The sequence below is a fragment of the Arachis hypogaea genome, chromosome 18, assembly GCF_003086295.3.
Source record: "Arachis hypogaea cultivar Tifrunner chromosome 18, arahy.Tifrunner.gnm2.J5K5, whole genome shotgun sequence".
Classification (NCBI taxonomy): domain Eukaryota; kingdom Viridiplantae; phylum Streptophyta; class Magnoliopsida; order Fabales; family Fabaceae; genus Arachis; species Arachis hypogaea.
The window spans coordinates 19305441-19325743 of record NC_092053.1 but is presented as its reverse complement, the minus strand read 5'-3'; the positions used below and the strand labels follow the sequence as shown (position 1 = coordinate 19325743).

Here is a 20303-nt window from a genome sequence, read left to right as displayed (position 1 = left end):
ATGTGATTACTTGAAATTCTATGATCCATGGTTATGCACAAAATAGTCAACACACATGAAGCACTGGCTCTTTATGAAAGGATGCTTCAGGAAAATTTCAAACCTGATAGCATTAGTTTTTTGGGTGTATTATCTGCTTGTATCAGTGCTGACATGGTCGCCAAAGGACGGGAATATTTTAATTCAATAAGTGAACATGGGATTACACCAACATTTGATCACTATGCTTGTATGGTCACTCTCATTGGTCGCTCTAGTGGTGTCGATAAAGCTATGGATTTGATCAAATGCATAACTCATGAACCATATTACCTCATTTGGTCCACCCTACTCTCTATTTGTGCAAAGAAGGATGACATCAAGAATGCAGAATTGACAGCTGGTCATCTCTTCAAGTTGGATCTACATAATGCAGGACCTTATATCTTGCTTTCCAACTTATACGCTACTTGTGGGAGATGGAAAAAAGTAGGTGATGTACAATCTCTCATGAATAAAAACAATGCAAAAAAGTTTGCTGCTTATAGTTTGGTTGAGGTTGAGAGTGAAGTCCACAAATTTATTTCAGAAGATAGTACTCATCCTGCAGTGAAAAATATCTATAATGAATTGAACATATTGATTTCAATATTGCAACGAATCGGGTATAATCTAGGTACAAACATTGTTCTGCATAATGTGGGATAGGATAAAAATTTAAATCCATCTCATACCACAGTGAGAAACTTGCTTTTGTTTTTGCTTTAATCAGAAAGCCCAATGGTGCTGGCAATAGAAGGGAAAATTAAATCTTTATGTAAACGTGGACTGAGTAGATTGGAACAACTGTATAGCACGAGAATGCCTTTAGAAAATTTTTTGGGACGACACAATGTGTTGGACTAGGAAGCAAGTATACTCTTTGAATCCATTAACCAGGAATGGACCTTGAAGAAAGAGAGTCAAGAAAACTATCAAATTCCATAACTTGCTTGATCCAAACTAGAGGTTCTTTGTGACATGTAGAACCTGCTCGATTCAGACTCGAGGTTCTTTGTGACATGTACTGTGTCTACATATAACTCAATCTTGTGGCAATGGTAATTGCTTGCCTCTTATGGTAAATTTGAATTATGTTCATAGATGTACTAAAAGTATAGTGTGATAGATCCAGTTAATTTTGCTTGTTTTTCTTTCTTGGTAGCTCAGTTAAAGTTGCTGCTAGACATTATTGATATAGAACTTTATTCTTAATTATTTTTCACATTTTATAGTTGATAGTGACCATACATCATACAATTTATGAGAATATTGTTATTCATGTATGAGCCGTTTGGTTATTGGTTCCTGTAACATCCTTTGCAATGTCAAATTTTTGTAAAATTTTCCAAGAGGATAACATCCTTTACTTTGTTACATTTGAGAGATACTTGAAGTAAATTACTAACATGTTCTATATGGGAATATTTCCTTTGCCTCTTGCAGGGGTAAAGAAAAATTGAAAGGATAATTTGTCGACTACTTAATAATAATAAGTATAAAGTATTTTTTTTTTTTTGAAGTTTGCTAAAAGTTTTTAAAATACTCATAAGAGTTATTTTGTTTCAATTTTATCCCATAAGTCTTTTATTTGTATTAAATATATCCCTAAAGGCTAATTTTCAAAAAATTTAGGATCAATTCAGCAACAATTTTATAAGAATAACTGAAGACAAGCAAATTAGAGATAGTTGTCATGTATTATTGCTGAATTAGTCTTAATTTTTTTGAAAATTTAGCTGTTAAAGGTATATTTGATACAAATAAAAAAATTTTTAGATAAAATAAAACTTTGAGATATTTTTAAAATTTTTGACAAACTTTCAGAACAAAAATTATATTTTACTATAATAATAATAATAATAATAATAATAATAATAATAATAATATGGCTCTATTATATATATCTCTTAGTTTTGAGAAAGAAAAGCTCTAATTCTATCGCCCTTTTTTGCAATGCCGTTATTCTTTTAGAGTTTATTTTAGTGTCACTAAATTATTAAATATATTTGATAAATTTTTAATAACTAAAATAAAAACCATAAAATAATAAAATAATACTATTTTTAAAAATTATAATTTATATTTTTTTAAAAATATTTATTTAAAATTTTTTTATATAATAAATAAATACAAAATATTTTTATACTTAAATATATTTAATAAATACAAAAAAATTTACATAAATTATTCCAACATAAAATTAACTTTCTCTTCTAGAAAGACAACTTTAAAAAAGATGGAGAAGCTCACCAAGCCTATACTCTCACCACTTCCAAAATTCAAATCCTCTCACAATTTCAGAAATTCGCACCTCTTTGGCTCTACTCTCACCGCCGTCCGCCACTCACCTCCCCTCCACCACCACGATCCTCCCCTCTTACTGCCACTGTCTCTCATTCTCACGGTCTCACCGCAAAATCGTAGTCATCCCACATCTGAGAGCCGAGATAGAATCGTCGTTGCTTTCTCTCGTCGCAGCCTAAACGTTGCCGCCGCCTCCAGCCCGGTCTTCGTTGCCGCTTCTAATCCAGTCTCCGTTGCCTCCTCCAGCAAGATCTTGGCCAGTTTTCATCGCCGCTGCAGTGGCATCTTGGTCGGTCTTAGTCACAGCTTTTTTGTTAACCTATTTGCCGTTCGCCGCTCTTCCTTCTGGTAAGTCTTCTGTGATCTTATTCAATGTGTGTGTGTCTTCTAACCTTGATGGAGTGTGGTAATTGAAGACAAAAGAATGCTGATGAAGAAGATTGTAACCATTTTTATAGCAAGAATATTTTTTGAGGGTGCTAATTAGTTTTAGTGACTGATGAGATGATTATGGGTGTTATTGCTGAAGAAGCACTATTACTTGTCTTTGTTGTTGTTTTCAAAGAGAGTTAAGGATGATTAAACAAAATGGCTCAGTATGTGCGCCTCTTGCACCATTATTGAATTTGAATTACAAAATTAGTGAGCTGCTGTGTAAACAACTAACTTGTGCCTCTTGTGACTTACGTATGTGTGTAGGTGTGTTTTGCATATGCAATGTAGATATTAAAGAAGAACTTGCAGTAATTCATATGATTTTGGTGTTGCCTTGACTCATTTTAATATCTTTATTTTAGTTGTTATATTTTCTTTTTTAAGTTGGTTCTTTTAAAAAAGACTAGTACTAATATTGTTATAATTGATAAAAAGAATATATTTTACCCTGATTCTTAATACAATTTAATCAGCAAGATTACATTTAATATTGAAGAATATATATTAACCTTGAGGATTATCTTTTTTTAATCTCTTTTTTTTCGATTTTTCTTTAATTTTTTAAAAATCCATGGATACAATAATTCTTAAAGAGTGTGTGATATGGATCTATTTTTATTAAACTTTAATCCAAAAAAAATTTATTCAAATGATACAATATTAAAATTTAATAAAAATTAAATTTCGTCATTTTGTTTTTTATTTTCTGATTGATGGATTACTCTCCTTACTTTGATAATGTTGAGTTCACATATGTCCTATTCTTTATGTAATTATATTACACAATTTAGTTTGTTTCATGCATCCCATCTTAGAACTTGTTGAAGACATTTTTGTTTTGATGGATATACAGTTTTCTTGAGTATTATATTTAAAATGAAATAGAAAATTAAAATACTGCCTATGTCAAAAATAACTTTGGAGTTAAAAGGATCGTAACATTATACTGTTATGGATAAATAACTGAACAAAAAGGGCTTAAAGTATAATGCATTCTTGTTTTATACTGAAAAATGTACATGCTATAAATATAAAAATTGTAAGAAATTAAAGTCCAAGTGAGGCTTACTTTTAGTGTTGGTTGTATAGTCTATTGGTGAAGAATTGCAAGGAATTAGGCTACCATTTCATGATGCTATACACTTTATCCCTAATTGTTCTTCCTGCAGTAGAAATAAACATTACCTTACATAGATAATTAGATAGATACATACATATTAGATAGAAAGAAAGAAGATCGAAGGTGGATAGATAATCCTTATGTGGATATGGATAGATAGAGATATATGAGATAATCTTTACATTCATAACATTCAATGGGGTTTTGTTTTGAAACACAGGTAAACACATAGTCAGCTTTCTGGTGTGCGAAATCGTGATCATTCCATTCCTTGGTAACGGCGCTAAAAACTAAATATGCACGTTCATGATCTTATATCTGTTTCACAACTTCGTACAACTAACCAGCAAGTGCACTGGGTCGTCCAAGTAATAAACCTTACGTGAGTAAGGGTCGATCCCACGGAGATTGTCGGCTTGAAGCAAGCTATGGTCACTTTGTAAATCTCAGTCAGGCGGATTAAATTGTATTAAGAAATTAGTGGATGAAAATAAATAAAATATAAAATAGGATAGTGGTACTTATGTAATTCATTGGTGAGAATTTCAGATAAGCGTATAGAGATGCTTTCGTTTCTCTGATCTCTGCTTTCCTGCTGTCTTCATCCAATCAATCCTACTCCTTTCCATGGCAAGCTCTATGTAAGGCATCACCGTTGTCAATGGCTACATCCCATCCTCCTGTGAAAATGGTCCAATGCGCTGTCACTGCATGGCTAATCATCTGTCGGTTCTCGATCATACTGGAATAGGATTTACTATCCTTTTGCGTCTGTCACTACGCCCAGCACTCGCGAGTTTGAAGCTCGTCACAGCCATCCCTTCCCAGATCCTACTCGGAATACTACAGACAAGGTTTAGACTTTTCGGATCTCAGGAATGGCCATCCATGGGTTCTAACTTATACCACAAAGACACTAATATCTCGGACTCGGTCCCTTGTATTAGATATCTAAGAGATATCCATTCAATCTAAGGTAAAACGGAAGTGGTTGTCAGGCACGCGTTCATAAGTTGAGAATGATGATGACTGTCACAATCATCACATCCATCATATTGAAGTACGAATGAATATCTTAGAAGTGGAATAAGTTGAATTGAATAGAAAAATAGTAGTACTTTGCATTAATCTTTGAGGAACAGCAGAGCTCCACACCTTAATCTATGGTGTGTAGAAACTCTACTGTTGAAAAATACATAAGTGAAAAGTTCAGGCATGGCCGAATGGCCAGCCCCCATGATCTAAGAACTAAACGTCCCAAGATGTCTAATACAATAGTAAAATCTCCTATATATACTAGACTAGCTACTAAGGTTTACAGAAATAAGTAATTGATGCAGAAATCCACTTCCAAGAACCACTTGGTGTGTGCTTGGGCTGAGCTTGAAGTTTACACATGGAGAGGTCATTCTTGGAGTTAAATGCCAGATTGTAACGTGTTTCTGGCGTTGAACTCCACTTTGCAACTTGTTTCTAGCGCTGAACGCCAGACTGCAACATGGAACTGGCGTTCAACGCCAGTTTGTGTCATCTAAACTCGGACAAAGTATGGATTATTACATATTACTGGAAAGCCCTGGATGTCTAATTTCTAACGCAATTGGAAGCGCGCCATTTGGAGTTCTGTAGCTCCAGAAAATCTACTTTGAGTGCAGGGAGGTCAGAATCCAACAGCATCTGCAGTCCTTCTTCAACCTCTGAATCTGATTTTTGCTCAGGTCCCTCAATTTCAGCCAGAAAATACCTGAAATTACAGAAAAACACACAAACTCATAGTAAAGTCCAGAAATGTGATTTTTAATTAAAAACTAATAAAAATATACTAAAAACTAACTAAATCATATTGAAAACTATGCAAAAACAATGCCAAAAAGCGTACAAATTATCCGCTCATCACAACACCAAACTTAAATTGTTGCTTGTCCCCAAGCAACTGAAAATAAAATAGGATAAAAAGAAGAGAATATACTATAAATTCCAAACTATCAATGAAACATAGCTCCAATCAGATGAGCGGGACTTGTAGCTTTTTGCCTCTTGAATAGTTTTGGCATCTCACTTTATCCATTGAAGTTCAGAATGATTGGCATCTATAGGAACTCAGAGTTCAGATAGTGTTATTGATTCTCCTAGTTCAGTATGTTGATTCTTGAACACATCTACTTTATGAGTCTTGGCCGTGGCCCTAAGCACTTTGTTTTCCAGTATTACCACCGGATACATAAATGCCACAGACACATAACTGGGTGAACCTTTTCAGATTGTGACTCAGCTTTGCTAAAGTCCCCAATTAGAGGTGTCCAGGATTCTTAAGCACACTCTTTTTTTTGCTTTGGACCTTGACTTTAACCGCTCAGTCTCAAGTTTTCACTTGACACCTTCACACCACAAGCACATGGTTAGGGACAGCTTGGTTTAGCCGATTAGGCCAGGATTTTATTCCTTTAGGCCCTCCTATCCACTGATGCTCAAAGCCTTGGATCCTTTTTATTTACCCTTGCCTTTTGGTTTTAAGGGCTACTGGCTTTTTGCTCTTGCCTCTTGGTTTTAAGAGCTTTTGGCTTTTTCTGCTTGCTTTTTCTTTCTTTTTTTTCTATTTTTTTCGCCATTTTTTTCGCAAGCTTTCTGTATTCACTGCTTTTTCTTGCTTCAAGAATCATTTTTATGATTTTTCAGATTATCAAATAACATTTCTCCTGTTCATCATTCTTTCAAGAGCCAACATATTTAACATTCTTAAACAACAACTTCAAAAGACATATGCACTGTTCAAGCATTCATTCAAAAACAAAAAGTATTGTCACCACATCAAAATAATTAAACTAGTTTCAAGGATGAATTTGAAACCATGTACTTCTTGTTCTTTTGTAATTAAAACATTTTTCATTCAAGAGAGGTGATGGATTCATAGGACATTCATAACTTTAAGGCACAGACACTTAAATACTAGCGATCATGAAGACAAAAACATAAACAAACATAAAGCATGAAAATTGAAAAACAGGAAAATAAATAAACAAGGAGATTAAGGAATGAGTCCACCTTAGTGAGGGTGGCACCTTCCTCTTCTTGAAGAACCAATGGTGCTTTTGAGCTCCTCTATGTCTCTTCCTTGTCTTTCTTGCTCCTCCCTCATAGCTCTTTGATCTTCTCTAATTTCATGGAGGATGATGGAGTGCTCTTGATGTTCCACCCTTAATTGTTCCATGTTAGAACTTAATTCACCTAGGGAAGTGTTGATTTGTTCCCAATAGTTTTGTGGAGGAAAGTGCATCCCTTGAGGCATCTCAGGGATTTCATGGTGAGGAATTTCTTCATGCTCATGTTGAGGTCCATGCTCTCTTGTTTGCTCCATCCTTTTCTTAGTGATGGGCTTGTCCTCTTCAATGAGGATGTCTCCCTCTATGTCAATTCCAGCTGAATTGCAGAGGTGGCATATGAAGTGAGGAAAGGCTAACCTTGCCCAAGTGGAGGACTTGCCAGCTACCTTGTAGAGTTCTTGAGGTATAATCTCATGAACTTCCACCTCTTCTCCAATCATGATACTATAGATCATGATGGCTCGGTCTATAGTAACTTCAGAACGGTTACTAGTAGGAATGATTGAGTGTTGAATGAACTCTAGCCATCCCCTAGCCACTGGTTTGAGGTCATGCCTTCTTAATTGAACCGGCTTGCCTCTTGAGTCAATTTTCCATTGAGCTCCTTCCTCACATATGTCTATGAGGACTTGGTCCAACCTTTGATCAAAGTTGACCCTTCTTGTGTAGGGGCGTGCGTTCTCTTCCATCATTGGCAAGTTGAACGCCAGCCTTACATTTTCCGGACTGAAATCTAAGTATTTCCCTCGAACCATGGTAAGCCAATGCTTTGGATTTGGGTTCACACTTTGATCATGGTTCCTTGTGATCCATGCGTTTGCATAGAACTCTTGAACCATTAGGATCCCGACTTGTTGAATGGGGTTGGTGAGAACTTCCCAACCTCTTCTTTGGATCTCAAGTCGGATCTCCGGATACTCATTCTTTTTGAGCTTGAAAGGAACCTCAGGGATCACTTTCTTCTTGGCCACAACTTCATAGAAGTGGTCTTGATGGACCTTTGAGATGAATCTCTCCATCTCCCATGACTCAGAGGTGGAAGCAATTGCCTTCCCTTTCCTCTTTCTAGAGGTTTCTCTGGCCTTAGGTGCCATAAATGGTTATGGAAAAACAAAAAGCAATGCTTTTACCATACCAAACTTAAAATGTTTTCTCGTCCCCGAGCAAAAGAAGAAAGAAAGTAGTAGAAGAAGAAGAGAAATGGAGGAGAGGGAGAGAGAGTGGGTTTTGGCCAAGTGGAAGAAGAGAGGGTTGTGTTGTGTGAAATAGAAGAAGGAATGAGGGGTTTATATAGAAGTGGGGAGGGGTTTAGGGTTCGGCCATTTAGGGTTGGGTTTGGGAGGGAAAATATTTTGAATTTGAAGGTAGGTGGGGTTTATGGGGAAGAGAAGATGGATGTGAGTGGTGAAGAGGTGATGGGAAAGAGTGATTGAGTTGATTGGTGAGGGGTATTTGGGGAAAATGATATGAAAAGGTGTGAAGAGGAGAAAAGAAAGGTAAGTGGGGATCCTGTGGGGTCCACAGATCCTGAGGGAATCCTATGGGGTCCACAGATCCTGAGGTGTTTGAGGATTTCTCATCCTTTCACCTTTGAGGCGTGTAAAACGCCCTATATATGCAATCCTGGCGTTTAACACCAGACTGTAGCATGTTTCTGGCGTTAAACGCCACTTCCATGCTTGTTTTGGGCGTTCAACGCCAGTCTGCAGCATGTTTCTGGCATTGAACGCCAGTATGGTGCATGTTTCTGGCGTTGAACGCCAGTCTGATGCTTGTTTCTGGCGTTTAACGCCAGCTTTCCTCTAGGTGCAATCATGGCATTTAAACGCCAGACTGCTGCTTGTTTCTAGCGTTTAATGCCAGTTTCATGCTCTGTTCTGGCGTTAAACGCTAGCCAGATGCTCCTTACTGGAGTTTAAACGCCAGTAAGCCCTTCCTCCAAGGTGTTCTGTTTTCAATGCTGTTTTTCATTCTATTTTTGATTTTTCAGTAGTTTTTGTGACTCCACATGATCATCATCCTAATAAAACATGAAATAACAAAGAGAAAATAAAATAAAAATGATTAAATAACATTGGGTTGCCTCCCAACAAGTGCTTCTTTAATGTCAATAGCTTGACAGTGGGCTCTTATGGAGCCACACAGGTGATCAGGTCAATTTTATAGACTCCCAGCACCAAACTTAGAGTTTGGATATGGGAGTTCAACACCAAACTTAGAGTTTGACTGTGGGGGCTTTGGTTGACTCTGCAGTGAGAGAAGCTTTTCATGCTTCCTCTCCATGGTTACAGAAGGAGATCCTTGAGTTTTAAACACAAGGGAGTCCTCCTTCAGTTGAAGGATCAATTCTCCTCTGTCCACATCAATCACAGCTCTTGCTGTGGCTAGGAAGGGTCTTCCAAGAATGATGGATTCATCCTCATCCTTCCCAGTATCCAGGATTATGAAATCAGCAGGGATGTAAAGGCCTTCAATCTTTACTAACACGTCCTCTACTTGACCATAAGTCTGTTTTCTTGAGTTGTCTGCCATCTCTAATGAGATTCTGGTAGCTTGCACCTCAAAGATTCCCAGTTTCTCCATTACAGAGAGGGGCATGAGATTTATCCCTGACCCAAGGTCACATAGAGCCTTCTCAAAGGTCATGGTGCCTATAGTACAACGTATTAAGAACTTTCCAGGATCCTGTTTCTTCTGAGGCAATCTCAGTTGATCCAGATCACTCAGTTCATTGGTGAGCAAGGGAGGTTCATCTTCCCAAGTCTCATTACCAAATAATTTGGCATTCAGCTTCATGATTACACCAAGGTACTTGGCAACTTGCTCTTTAGTAACATCTTTATTCTCTTCAGAAGAAGAATACTCATCAGAGCTCACGAATGGCATAAGGAGGTTCAATGGAATCTCTATGGTCTCCAGATGAGCCTCAGAGTCCTTTGGTTCCTCAGAGGGAAGCTCCTTATTGATCTCTGTACGTCCCAGGAGGTCTTCCTCACTGGGATTCACGTCCTCTTCCTCCCTTACAGGTTCGGCCATGGTAATCAATTCAATGGCCTTGCACTCTCCTTTTGGATTCTCTTCTGTATTGCTTGGGAGAGTACTAGGAGGGGTTTTAGTGATTCCTTTACTCAGCTGGCCCACTTGTGCTTCCAAATTTCTAATGGAAGACCTTGTTTCATTCATGAAACTTAGAGTGGCCTTAGATAGATCAGAGACTATATTTGCCAAGTTAGATGGATTCTGCTCAGAACTCTCTGTCTTTTGCTGAGTGGATGATGGAAAAGGCTTGCTATTGCTAAACCTGTTTCTTCCACCATTGTTAAAGCCTTGTTGAGGCTTTTGATCCTTCCATGAGAGATTTGGATTATTTCTCCATGAGGGATTATAGGTGTTTCCATAGGGTTCATCCATGTAATTCACCTCTGCTATTGCAGGGTTCTCAAGATCATAAGCTTCTTCCTCAGAAGATGCCTCTTGAGTACTGTTGGATGCAGCTTGCATTCCATTCAGACTCTGAGAAATCATATTGACTTGCTGAGTCAATATTTTATTTTGAGCCAATATGGCATTCAGAGTATCAATTTCAAGAACTCCCTTCTTCTGAGGTGTCCCATTACTCACAGGATTCCTCTCAGAAGTGTACATGAACTGGTTTTGAGCAACCATGTCAATGAGTTCTTGAGCTTCTGCAGGCGTTTTCTTTAGGTGAATGGATCCACCTGCAGAAGTATCCAATGACATCTTAGCTAATTCAGACAGACCATCATAGAATATATCCAGGATAGTCCATTCTGAAAGCATTTCAGAAGGACACTTTTTGGTCAGTTGCTTATATCTCTCCCAAGCTTCATAGAGGGATTCACCTTCTTTCTGTCTGAAGGTTTGAACATCCACTCTAAGCTTACTCAGCTTTTGAGGAGGAAAGAACTTGGCTAAGAAAGCCGTGACCAGCTTATCCCAAGAGTTCAGGCTATCTTTGGGTTGAGAGTCCAATCACACTCTAGCTCTGTCTCTTATAGCAAACGAGAAAAGCATAAGCCTGTAGACCTCGGGATCAACCCCATTGGTCTTAACAGTATCACATATCTGCAAGAATTCAGTTAAGAACTGAAAAGGATCTTCAGATGGAAGTCCATAAAACTTGCAGTTCTGCTGCATCAGAGAAACTAATTGAGGTTTCAACTCAAAATTGTTTTCTCCAATGGCAGGGATGGAGATGCTTCTTCCATGTAAATTGGAATTAGGTGCAGTAAAGTCACCAAGCATCCTCCTTGCATTATTATTATTTTCGGCTGCCATCTCCTCTTCCTGTTCGAAAATTCCTATAAGGTTGTCTCTGGATTGTTGTATTTTAGCTTCTCTTAGTTTCCTTTTCAGAGTGCTTTCAGGTTCAGGATCTGCTTCAACAAGAATGTTCTTGTCCTTGCTCCTGCTCATATGACAAAGAAGGGAATAACAAAGAAAATATGGAATCCTCTATGTCACAGTATAGAGATTCCTTTGTGTGAGTAGAAGAAGAAAAGAATGTAATGTAAAGAAGAGAAGAGAAAAAAACTCGAACACAGAAAGGGAGGTGGTGTTCGAATTTTTGGGTGAAAGAGAAGTGTTAGTAGATGAATAAATAAATAGAAGGAGATGAGAGGTGAGAGAATTTTGAAATTTAATTAAAATAAAAATTAAAATTGAAAGTTAGATTTCGAAAATTAAAATTGAAATTAAATTAAAATTAAAACAATTAGTTAATTAAAAAGGAATTTTGAAAAAGGAGATAGGGAATTTTCGAAAATAAGAGAGAGGATTAGTTAGGTAGTTTTGAAAAAGATATGATTGAAACAAAAAGATAAGATTGATTGAAAAAGTTTTGAAATTTGTTTTTGAAAAAAGATATGATTGAAATTTAAAAAGATATGATTGAAACAAAAAGATAAGATTTGAAAATCAATTTTAAAAAGATAAGGGGTTAGAAAAGATTTTAAAATTGAATTTGAAAAAGATATGATTGAAATTTTAATTTGAAAAAGATTTGAAAAGAAAATTAAAAAGATTTGATTTTGAAAACTAAAGTTGATTACTTGACTAACAAGAAACTAAAAAGATATGATTCTAGAGTTTAAAGATTGAATCTTTCTTAATAGGCAAGTAACAACTTGAAATTTTTCAATCAATCATATTAAATGTTAGTAAAGATTTTGAAAATTAAGAAATAAAATGAGAAAAAAATTTTGAAAATCAATTTTAAAAAGTTTTCGAAAATATGAAGGTAAGATGAAAAAGATTTGATTTTTGAAAAAGATTTTGAAAGGATAATATTTTTAAATTGAAAATTTGATTTGATTCATAAGAAACAATTAAATTTAAAAACTTTTTGACTAAATCAAATCATATTTTCGAAAATTTTGAGTAAAATAAGGAAAAGATATTTTTTGATTTTTGAATTTTTAATGAAGAAAGAGAAAAATATGAAAAAGACTCATAACATAAAAATTATGAATTAAAACACACAATGCATGCAAAGAACACTATGAATATCAAGATGAACACCAAGAACACTTTGAAGATCAAGATGAACATCAAGACTTATTTTTGAAAATTTTTAATGAAAGAAAAACATGCAAGACACCAAACTTAGAAATTTTCAAACTTTAGAAACTAAAAAATTAAAAATGCATATGAAAAACAAGAAAAGACACAAAACAAGAAAATATGAAGATCAAACAAGAAGACTGGCCAAGAACAACTTGAAGATCATGAAGAATGCAATGCATGAAATTTTCAAAAATAATTTTTTTAGAAAATTAAAAAGATGCAATGGACACCAAACTTAAAACTTGACTCTAGACTCAAACAAGGAACATAAAAATATTTTTGATTTTATGATTTTGTAAAATTTTTTTGTATTTTTTTTCGAAAATTATTTGGGAAAAACGAAAAAGAAGAAATTTTTTTGAATTTTTGAAAATAAGAATAATAAAATCAAAAAGGTTAAAATTAAAATAAAGTTACCTAATCTGAGCAACAAGATGAACCGTCAGTTGTCCAAACTCGAACAATCCCCGGCAACGGCGCCAAAAACTTGGTGTGCGAAATCGTGATCATTCCATTCCTTGGTAACGGCGCTAAAAACTCAATACGCACGTTCATGATCTTATATCTATTTCACAACTTCGTACAACTAACCAGCAAGTGCACTGGGTCGTCTAAGTAATAAACCTTATGTGAGTAAGGGTCGATCCCACGGAGATTGTCGGCTTGAAGCAAGCTATGGTCACTTTGTAAATCTCAGTCAGGCAGATTAAATTGTATTAAGAAATTAGTGGATGAAAATAAATAAAATATAAAATAGGATAGTGGTACTTATGTAATTCATTGGTGAGAATTTCAGATAAGCGTATAGAGATGCTTTCGTTCCTCTGATCTCTGCTTTCCTGCTGTCTTCATCCAATCAATCCTACTCCTTTCCATGGCAAGCTCTATGTAAGGCATCACCGTTGTCAATGGCTACATCCCATCCTCTTGTGAAAATGGTCCAATGCGCTGTCACTGCATGGCTAATCATCTGTCGGTTCTCGATCATACTGGAATAGGATTTACTATCCTTTTGCGTCTGTCACTACGCCCAGCACTCGCGAGTTTGAAGCTCGTCACAGCCATCCCTTCCCAGATCCTACTCGGAATACCACAGACAAGGTTTAGACTTTCCGGATCTCAGGAATGGCCATCCATGGGTTCTAACTTATACCACGAAGACACTAATATCTCGGACTCGGTCCCCTGTATTAGATATCCAAGAGATATCCATTCAATCTAAGGTAGAACGGAAGTGGTTGTCAGGCACGCGTTCATAAGTTGAGAATGATTATGACTGTCACGATCATCACATCCATCATATTGAAGTGCGAATGAATATCTTAGAAGCAGAATAAGTTGAATTGAATAGAAAAACAGTAGTACTTTGCATTAATCTTTGAGGAACAGCAGAGCTCCACACCTTAATCTATGGTGTGTAGAAACTCTACCGTTGAAAAATACATAAGTGAAAAGTTCAAGCATGGCCGAATGGCCAGCCCCCATGATCTAAGAACTAAACGTCCCAAGATGTCTAATACAATAGTAAAATGTCCTATATATACTAGACTAGCTACTAGGGTTTACAGAAATAAGTAATTGATGCAGAAATCCACTTTCGAGAACCACTTGGTGTGTGCTTGGGCTGAGCTTGAAGTTTACGCGTGGAGAGGTCATTCTTGGAGTTGAACGCCAGTTTGTAACGTGTTTCTGGCATTGAACTCCACTTTGCAACTTGTTTCTGGCGTTGAACGCCAGACTGCAACATAGAACTGGCGTTCAACGCCAGTTTGTGTCATCTAAACTCGGACAAAGTATGGACTATTATATATTGCTGGAAAGACCTGGATGTCTAAATTCCAACTCAATTGGAAGCGCGCCATTTGGAGTTCTGTAGCTCCAGAAAATCCACTTTGAGTGCAGGGAGGTCAGAATCCAACAGCATCTGCAGTCCTTCTTCAACCTCTGAATCTGATTTTTGCTCAGGTCCCTCAATTTCAGCCAGAAAATACCTGAAATCACAGAAAAACACAAAAAATCATAGTAAAGTCCATAAATGTGATTTTTAATTAAAAACTAATAAAAATATACTAAAAACTAACTCAATCATACTGAAAACTATGTAAAAACAATGCCAAAAAACGTATAAATTATCCGCTCATCACTTTCGCGTTTCTACATTATCTTTTCCTTCATCTCCTCAATGCCAATGATGATGTTTCCAATGAGCGATTTGGTGGCAATGTGCTCCTTTCGACGTACTTGTGGAGGTTGCCAAGTCTGAAGCCAAGATGTCACAACCAATGGAGCTGGCCTTGGGTTTACGATGAAGGAGAATGAGATAGAGTAAATGAAGGGGGTGAAGCCATTTTTTACCTAAAGCAAACATACATGTTTGATTTTGTTTTTAAAAGTTAAAATTTGTTGAGTAATTAAGTCATGTCAGTTCAATGATTATGAACATATAAATTATTAGTTTCAAGTTTTAAAATTTTTAAGTTGGTTTGTTTTGTTGGTGAGATATGTTGGCAAGTGCCAGGTAATATAATTATAATGTAATACAACCGTAGGTGTGAACTACTTTCTATAAAAGTAAACAATGAAGAAACTTTTTTATTAGTCTTTTATAAACAGTAGTATAAAGCTAGCATCAGCACTTGATGCATTGTAAAATATTGTACATACCTTCAACATGAACTGATGTTGTTGCATTGCAACCTATTAAGATACTATAGCTTTCATCGCCAATTGGCAGCCATGTATTTGATTGGAGAACATAACATCCCACATATATGTCCAAACAAAAGCCAGAGCATGTTAATTTTGAGCATGACAGATATCATTGTACCTATTGTTCTTTGAATTCATTTTGGGTTTTTTTTTCAAACTTTTCAGCAAGAAGGGCATTGATGCAAGAGCAATAGGAGCATGCCACTTGGAAGCCATTCAAGGAGTCACCCCCCAAAATGTCAACGTCTTGAAGCTAGTCGTATTTTCAAAAGGTTGGGCATTGCACTTTCTTCTTCAATGGCTAAACAAAATCTTAAGCAAGCTATTGATTTTTGTATTTTCGCTGCCTTGCTACTTCTAATTCCTATATGCGCCATGTCCTTCACTGCATTCGAGCAAATGACTTTGTTCAAGCCAACAGATTGCAGTCTCACATGCAACTTCACCTTTTCCAACCCAAATTCTCCTTCATCCACAACCAGCTCCTCCATTTGTTCGCCAAATGCGGCAAACTTTCCTATGCACGAGACCTGTTTGATAATATGACCCACATAGATATTTATTCTTGGAATTCCTTGCTTTCTTCTTATGCTAAGTTGGGTTTGGTTGAGGATTTGAGAACTGTCTTTGACCAAATGCCTTTTCATGATTCCGTTTCTTATAACACCTTGATTGCTTATTTTGCAACTAATTGGCATTCAGACAAGGCATTGAAAATTTATTGAGGATCCAAGAAGATGGGTTTTAGCCCGTCCAGTAATCCGATGTGAATGCATTGCATGCATGTTCTAAGCTCTTGGATTTGAAGCTTGGTAAGCAGATTCACGAGAGAGTTGTTATTGTTGGTTGTGCGGATAACACTTTTGTATGGAATGCTATCACTGGTGTCTATGCGAAGTATGGTGATATTCACAGGGCACGGTGGTTCTTTGATCGAACGACATATAAGAATGTTGTTTCCTGGAATCTGATGATCTCTGGATATGTCAAATTAGGGAATCATGATAAGTGCTTTCAATTGTTTAATAAGATGAAGTTATTGGATTTGAAACCTGACCAAGTTACAGCATCAATTGTTATCAATGCTTACTTTTAGTGTAGACATGTGGATGATGCAAGGAGGATGTTCAGTGAAATACCTAGAAAAGATGAGATTTGTTGGACAAAAATGATAGTTGGTTATGCACAGAATAGAAGAGAAGATGATGCATTGATGTTGTTTGGCGACATGCTGCATGGAGATGTTAGACCTGACATTTATACCATTTCAAGTGTGGTCAGCTCATGTGCCAAGCTAGCTTCTTTGTGTCATGGTCAGGTTGTCGATGGAAAAGTAATAGTAATGAGTGTTGATCATAGCATGCTTGTGTCAAGTGCTCTTGTTGATTTGTACTGCAAGTGTGCTGTTACTTTGGATGCTTGGAGAAATTTTGGGACAATGCCTATTCGAAATATGATTACTTGAAATTCTATGATCCATGGTTATGCACAAAATAGTCAACCCACATGAAGGACTGGATCTTTATGAAAGGATGCTTCAAGAAAATATCAAACCTGATAGCATTAGTTTTTTGGGTGTATTATCTGCTTGTATCAGTGCTGACATGGTCGCAAAAGGACAGGAATATTTTAATTCAATAAGTGAACATGGGATGACACCAACATTGGATCACTATGCTTGTATGGTCACCCTCATTGGTCGCTCTAGTGGTGTTGATAAAGCTATGGATTTCATCAAGTGCATAACTCATGAACTAGATTACCCCATTTAGTCCAACCTACTCTCTATTTGTGCAAAGAATGGTGACATCAAGAATGCAGAATTGGCAGCTGGTCATCTCTTCAAGTTGGATCTACATAATGCAGCACCTTATATCATGCTTTCCAACTTATACGCTACTTGTGGGAGATGGAAAAAGTAGGTGATGTACAATCTCTCATGAATAAAAACAATGCAAAAAAATTTGCTGCTTATAGTTGGTTGAGGTTCAGAGTGAAGTCCAAAAATTTATTTCAGAAGATCGTACTCATCCAGCAGTGGAAAATATCTATGATGAATTGAACAGACTGATTTCAATATTGCAATGAATTGGTATAATCCATATACAAACATTGTTTTGCATAATGTGGGACAAGAGAAAAATTGAAATCCATCTTATACCACAGTGAGAAACTTGCTTTTGTTTTTGCTTTAATCAGAAAGCCCAATGGTGTTGGCAATAGAAGGGAAAATTAAATCTTTATGTAAACATGGACTCAATAGATTGGAACACTTTTATAGCACGAGAATGCCTTTAGAAAATTTCTTGGGACGACACAATGTGTTGGACTAGGAAGCAAGTATACTCTTAGAATCCATTAACCAAGAATGGACCTTGAAGAAAGAGAGTAAAAAAAACTATCAAATCCCATAACTTGCTTGATCCAGACTAGAGGTTCTTTGTGACATGTAGAACTTGTTCGATTCAGACTCAAGGTTCTTTGTGACATGTACTGTGTCTACATGTAACTCAATCTTGTGGCAGTGGTAATTGCTTACCTCTTATGGTAAATTTGAATTATGTTCATGGATGCACCAAAAGTATCGTGTGAAAGATCAAGTTAATTTTGCTTCTTTTTTCTTTCTTGGTTGCTCAATTACAGTTGCTGATAGACATTATTGATATTGAACTTTATTCTTCATTATTTTTCATATTTTATAGTTGATAGTGACCATACATCATACAATTTACGAGAATATTGTTATTCATGTATGAGCTGTTTGGTTATTAGTTCCTGTAACATCCTTTGCAGTGTCAAATTTTTCTATAATTTGCCAAGAGGATAACATCATGTGCTTTGTTACATTTGAGTGATACTTGAAGAAAATTACTAGCATGTTCTATATGGGAATATTTCCTTTGCCTCTTGCAGTGGTAAAGGAAAAATGAAAGAATAATTTGTCGATAACTTTATCAGAGATGAAGATGCAACACCCAATGACCTGAGCATTGTTGAACCTGAACACCTCAAATTTCATCGTACCAATACCTTAATTCATCGACAAATGTAGATTCTTGATCTTCCCCACTAAGTGTTTCAGGCATTAAACTCCTGCAATGGGTCTAATCAACCGCGAGATGGTTCCAATGTTGGGTAAGTAATACACTAATGCATCAGTTTCAATTCTGAAATTCAAACCTCACATTCTGTCATATTGTTATATAATTAAATGTCATATTATCCACTCATAATTACATGTCCTATACTAACCAGTACCCTTAATGAAACTACAGGGGCACATAATTCGTGTAGTGAAGAAATAAATGATAAACACATTCTATCAGCTCAAATATTATGTTAGTATGTTCCGTTGGCTCAGAGCTTAACTTATAACAATGCTTCTTTAAGTAAAGTTTCTCTTTTACCGAGTGTGTTCTAGCCATTTCCGCGATGTTTCTAGCTTCTCTTAGGTACTTTTGGGTGCAAGGTCCTGGTGTCTCTTCTTCCAGATGCAGTCTTTTGGCTATTGAGTTGATTCCTTCTAGTAATGAAGCATGAAGCATCCAGATCATATTCTTGCATATTACTCTCTTGAAGGAAAAAGAGATGATTTTCTGGATGCCATTATTAGTGTCCCTTTGGAATTCACCATATGTGCATAAACCTTTTTTTGTCCCCTCATACTTTTTCTTGCTTTTTCTGACTTGTAAGTTTTTGCTGTATTTGTAGTATCAGGGTCCTCATTTTTCAATGCAATTTCTAGACAATAGTGTCTTTTTAATAAGGTTATGTTCTTATTTCATATGGTATCAGGGTTTTGTTGTGTTCTTGTTTGTAATAAGGTTTTAGTATTAGAGTTCTACGAACTCGGCAATTTCTTCGCTTTTTTTTTAATAAATAACAAAAAATAATTTATTATCAAAATACGTTTGACTGAAAAGATTTTTAAATTTGCACAACTTCATTTCGCTATCTCCTTCCACAAAATGAATATATATTGCATGTCCAGCCAAATGCCCACGAAATGACCATATCAGGCCTGGTGCACACGAAGTGGCATTTTTAGTGCAGTGTTTATAACAATACTACTGCTAAATATACTACTACTATAACAAACTTGGATCAGTCGAATAGTCAGCTTACTCATCTGTTTAACCAAGTGTCGGGGGTTCAAATTCCGTTCTGTGCGTGCAGCAACTCATTGGCCAGTTGCATACTTGTAAATGGAGCTTAGATTCGTGACGTATTAGTCTTTGGCCTATCGGGTTGGGGGATATCACGGGCAACAAAAAAATATAGTATACTACTACTATTACTACTTAATAATAATAAGGGTAAAGTATTTTTTGTTTTTGAAATTTGCTAAAAGTTTTAAAAATACTCATAAGAGTTATTTTGTTTCAATTTTATCCCATAAGTTTTCGATTTGTATTAAATATACCCCTGAAGGCTAATTTTTCAAAAAATTTTGAATCAACTCAGCAACAATTTAATAAGAATAACCCAAGACAAGAAAATTAGATATAGTTGTCATGTATTATTGCTGAATTAGTCCTAATTTTTTTGAAAATTTAGCTGTTAGAGGTATATTTGATACAAATAAAAAAAATTTTAGATAAAATAAAATTTTGGGATATTTTTAAAATTTTTCACAAAATTTCAGAATAAAAAATATATTTTACTATAATAATAATAATAATAATAATAAATGGCTCTATTATATATATCTCTTAGTTTTGAGAAAGAAAAACTCTAATTCTATCGCCCTTTTTTGCCATGCCGTTATTCTTTTAGTGTTTATTTTGGTGTCACTAAATTATTAAATATATTTGATAAATTTTTAATAATTAAAATAAAAATACTAAAAAAATAAAATAATATTATTTTTAAAAATTATAAGTTATATTTTTCTAATAAATATTTATTTAAAATTTTTATATAATAAATAAATACAAAATATTTTTATACTTAAATATATTTGATAAATACAAAAAAATTTACATTAATTATTCCAACATAAAATTAACTTTCTCTTCTAGAAAGAC

At 35.6% G+C, this 20303-nt stretch overlaps 2 protein-coding genes and 1 non-coding gene across 3 annotated transcripts; all 3 read left to right on the top strand.

Annotated features, from left to right (window-relative positions):
- The first annotated feature begins 27 nt into the window (after positions 1-27).
- Positions 28-687, top strand: LOC112769701 (pentatricopeptide repeat-containing protein At5g08510-like). The gene has a single exon (XM_072224813.1). It carries the CDS (start codon positions 28-30, stop codon positions 685-687), a length of 660 nt encoding a protein of 219 aa, XP_072080914.1.
- Positions 688-10776: 10089 nt separating this feature from the next.
- Positions 10777-10884, top strand: LOC112774470 (small nucleolar RNA R71). Its single transcript, XR_003188960.1, has one exon. It is a non-coding gene; the product is annotated as a small nucleolar RNA R71 (small nucleolar RNA).
- Positions 10885-15644: 4760 nt separating this feature from the next.
- On the top strand, positions 15645-16741 carry LOC112769700 (pentatricopeptide repeat-containing protein At2g13600-like). Its single transcript, XM_025814183.1, has 3 exons — positions 15645-15983; positions 16097-16284; positions 16378-16741. The coding sequence occupies exons 1-3, from the start codon at positions 15645-15647 to the stop codon at positions 16739-16741; spliced, it is 891 nt and encodes a 296-aa protein (XP_025669968.1).
- Positions 16742-20303: the final 3562 nt, after the last annotated feature.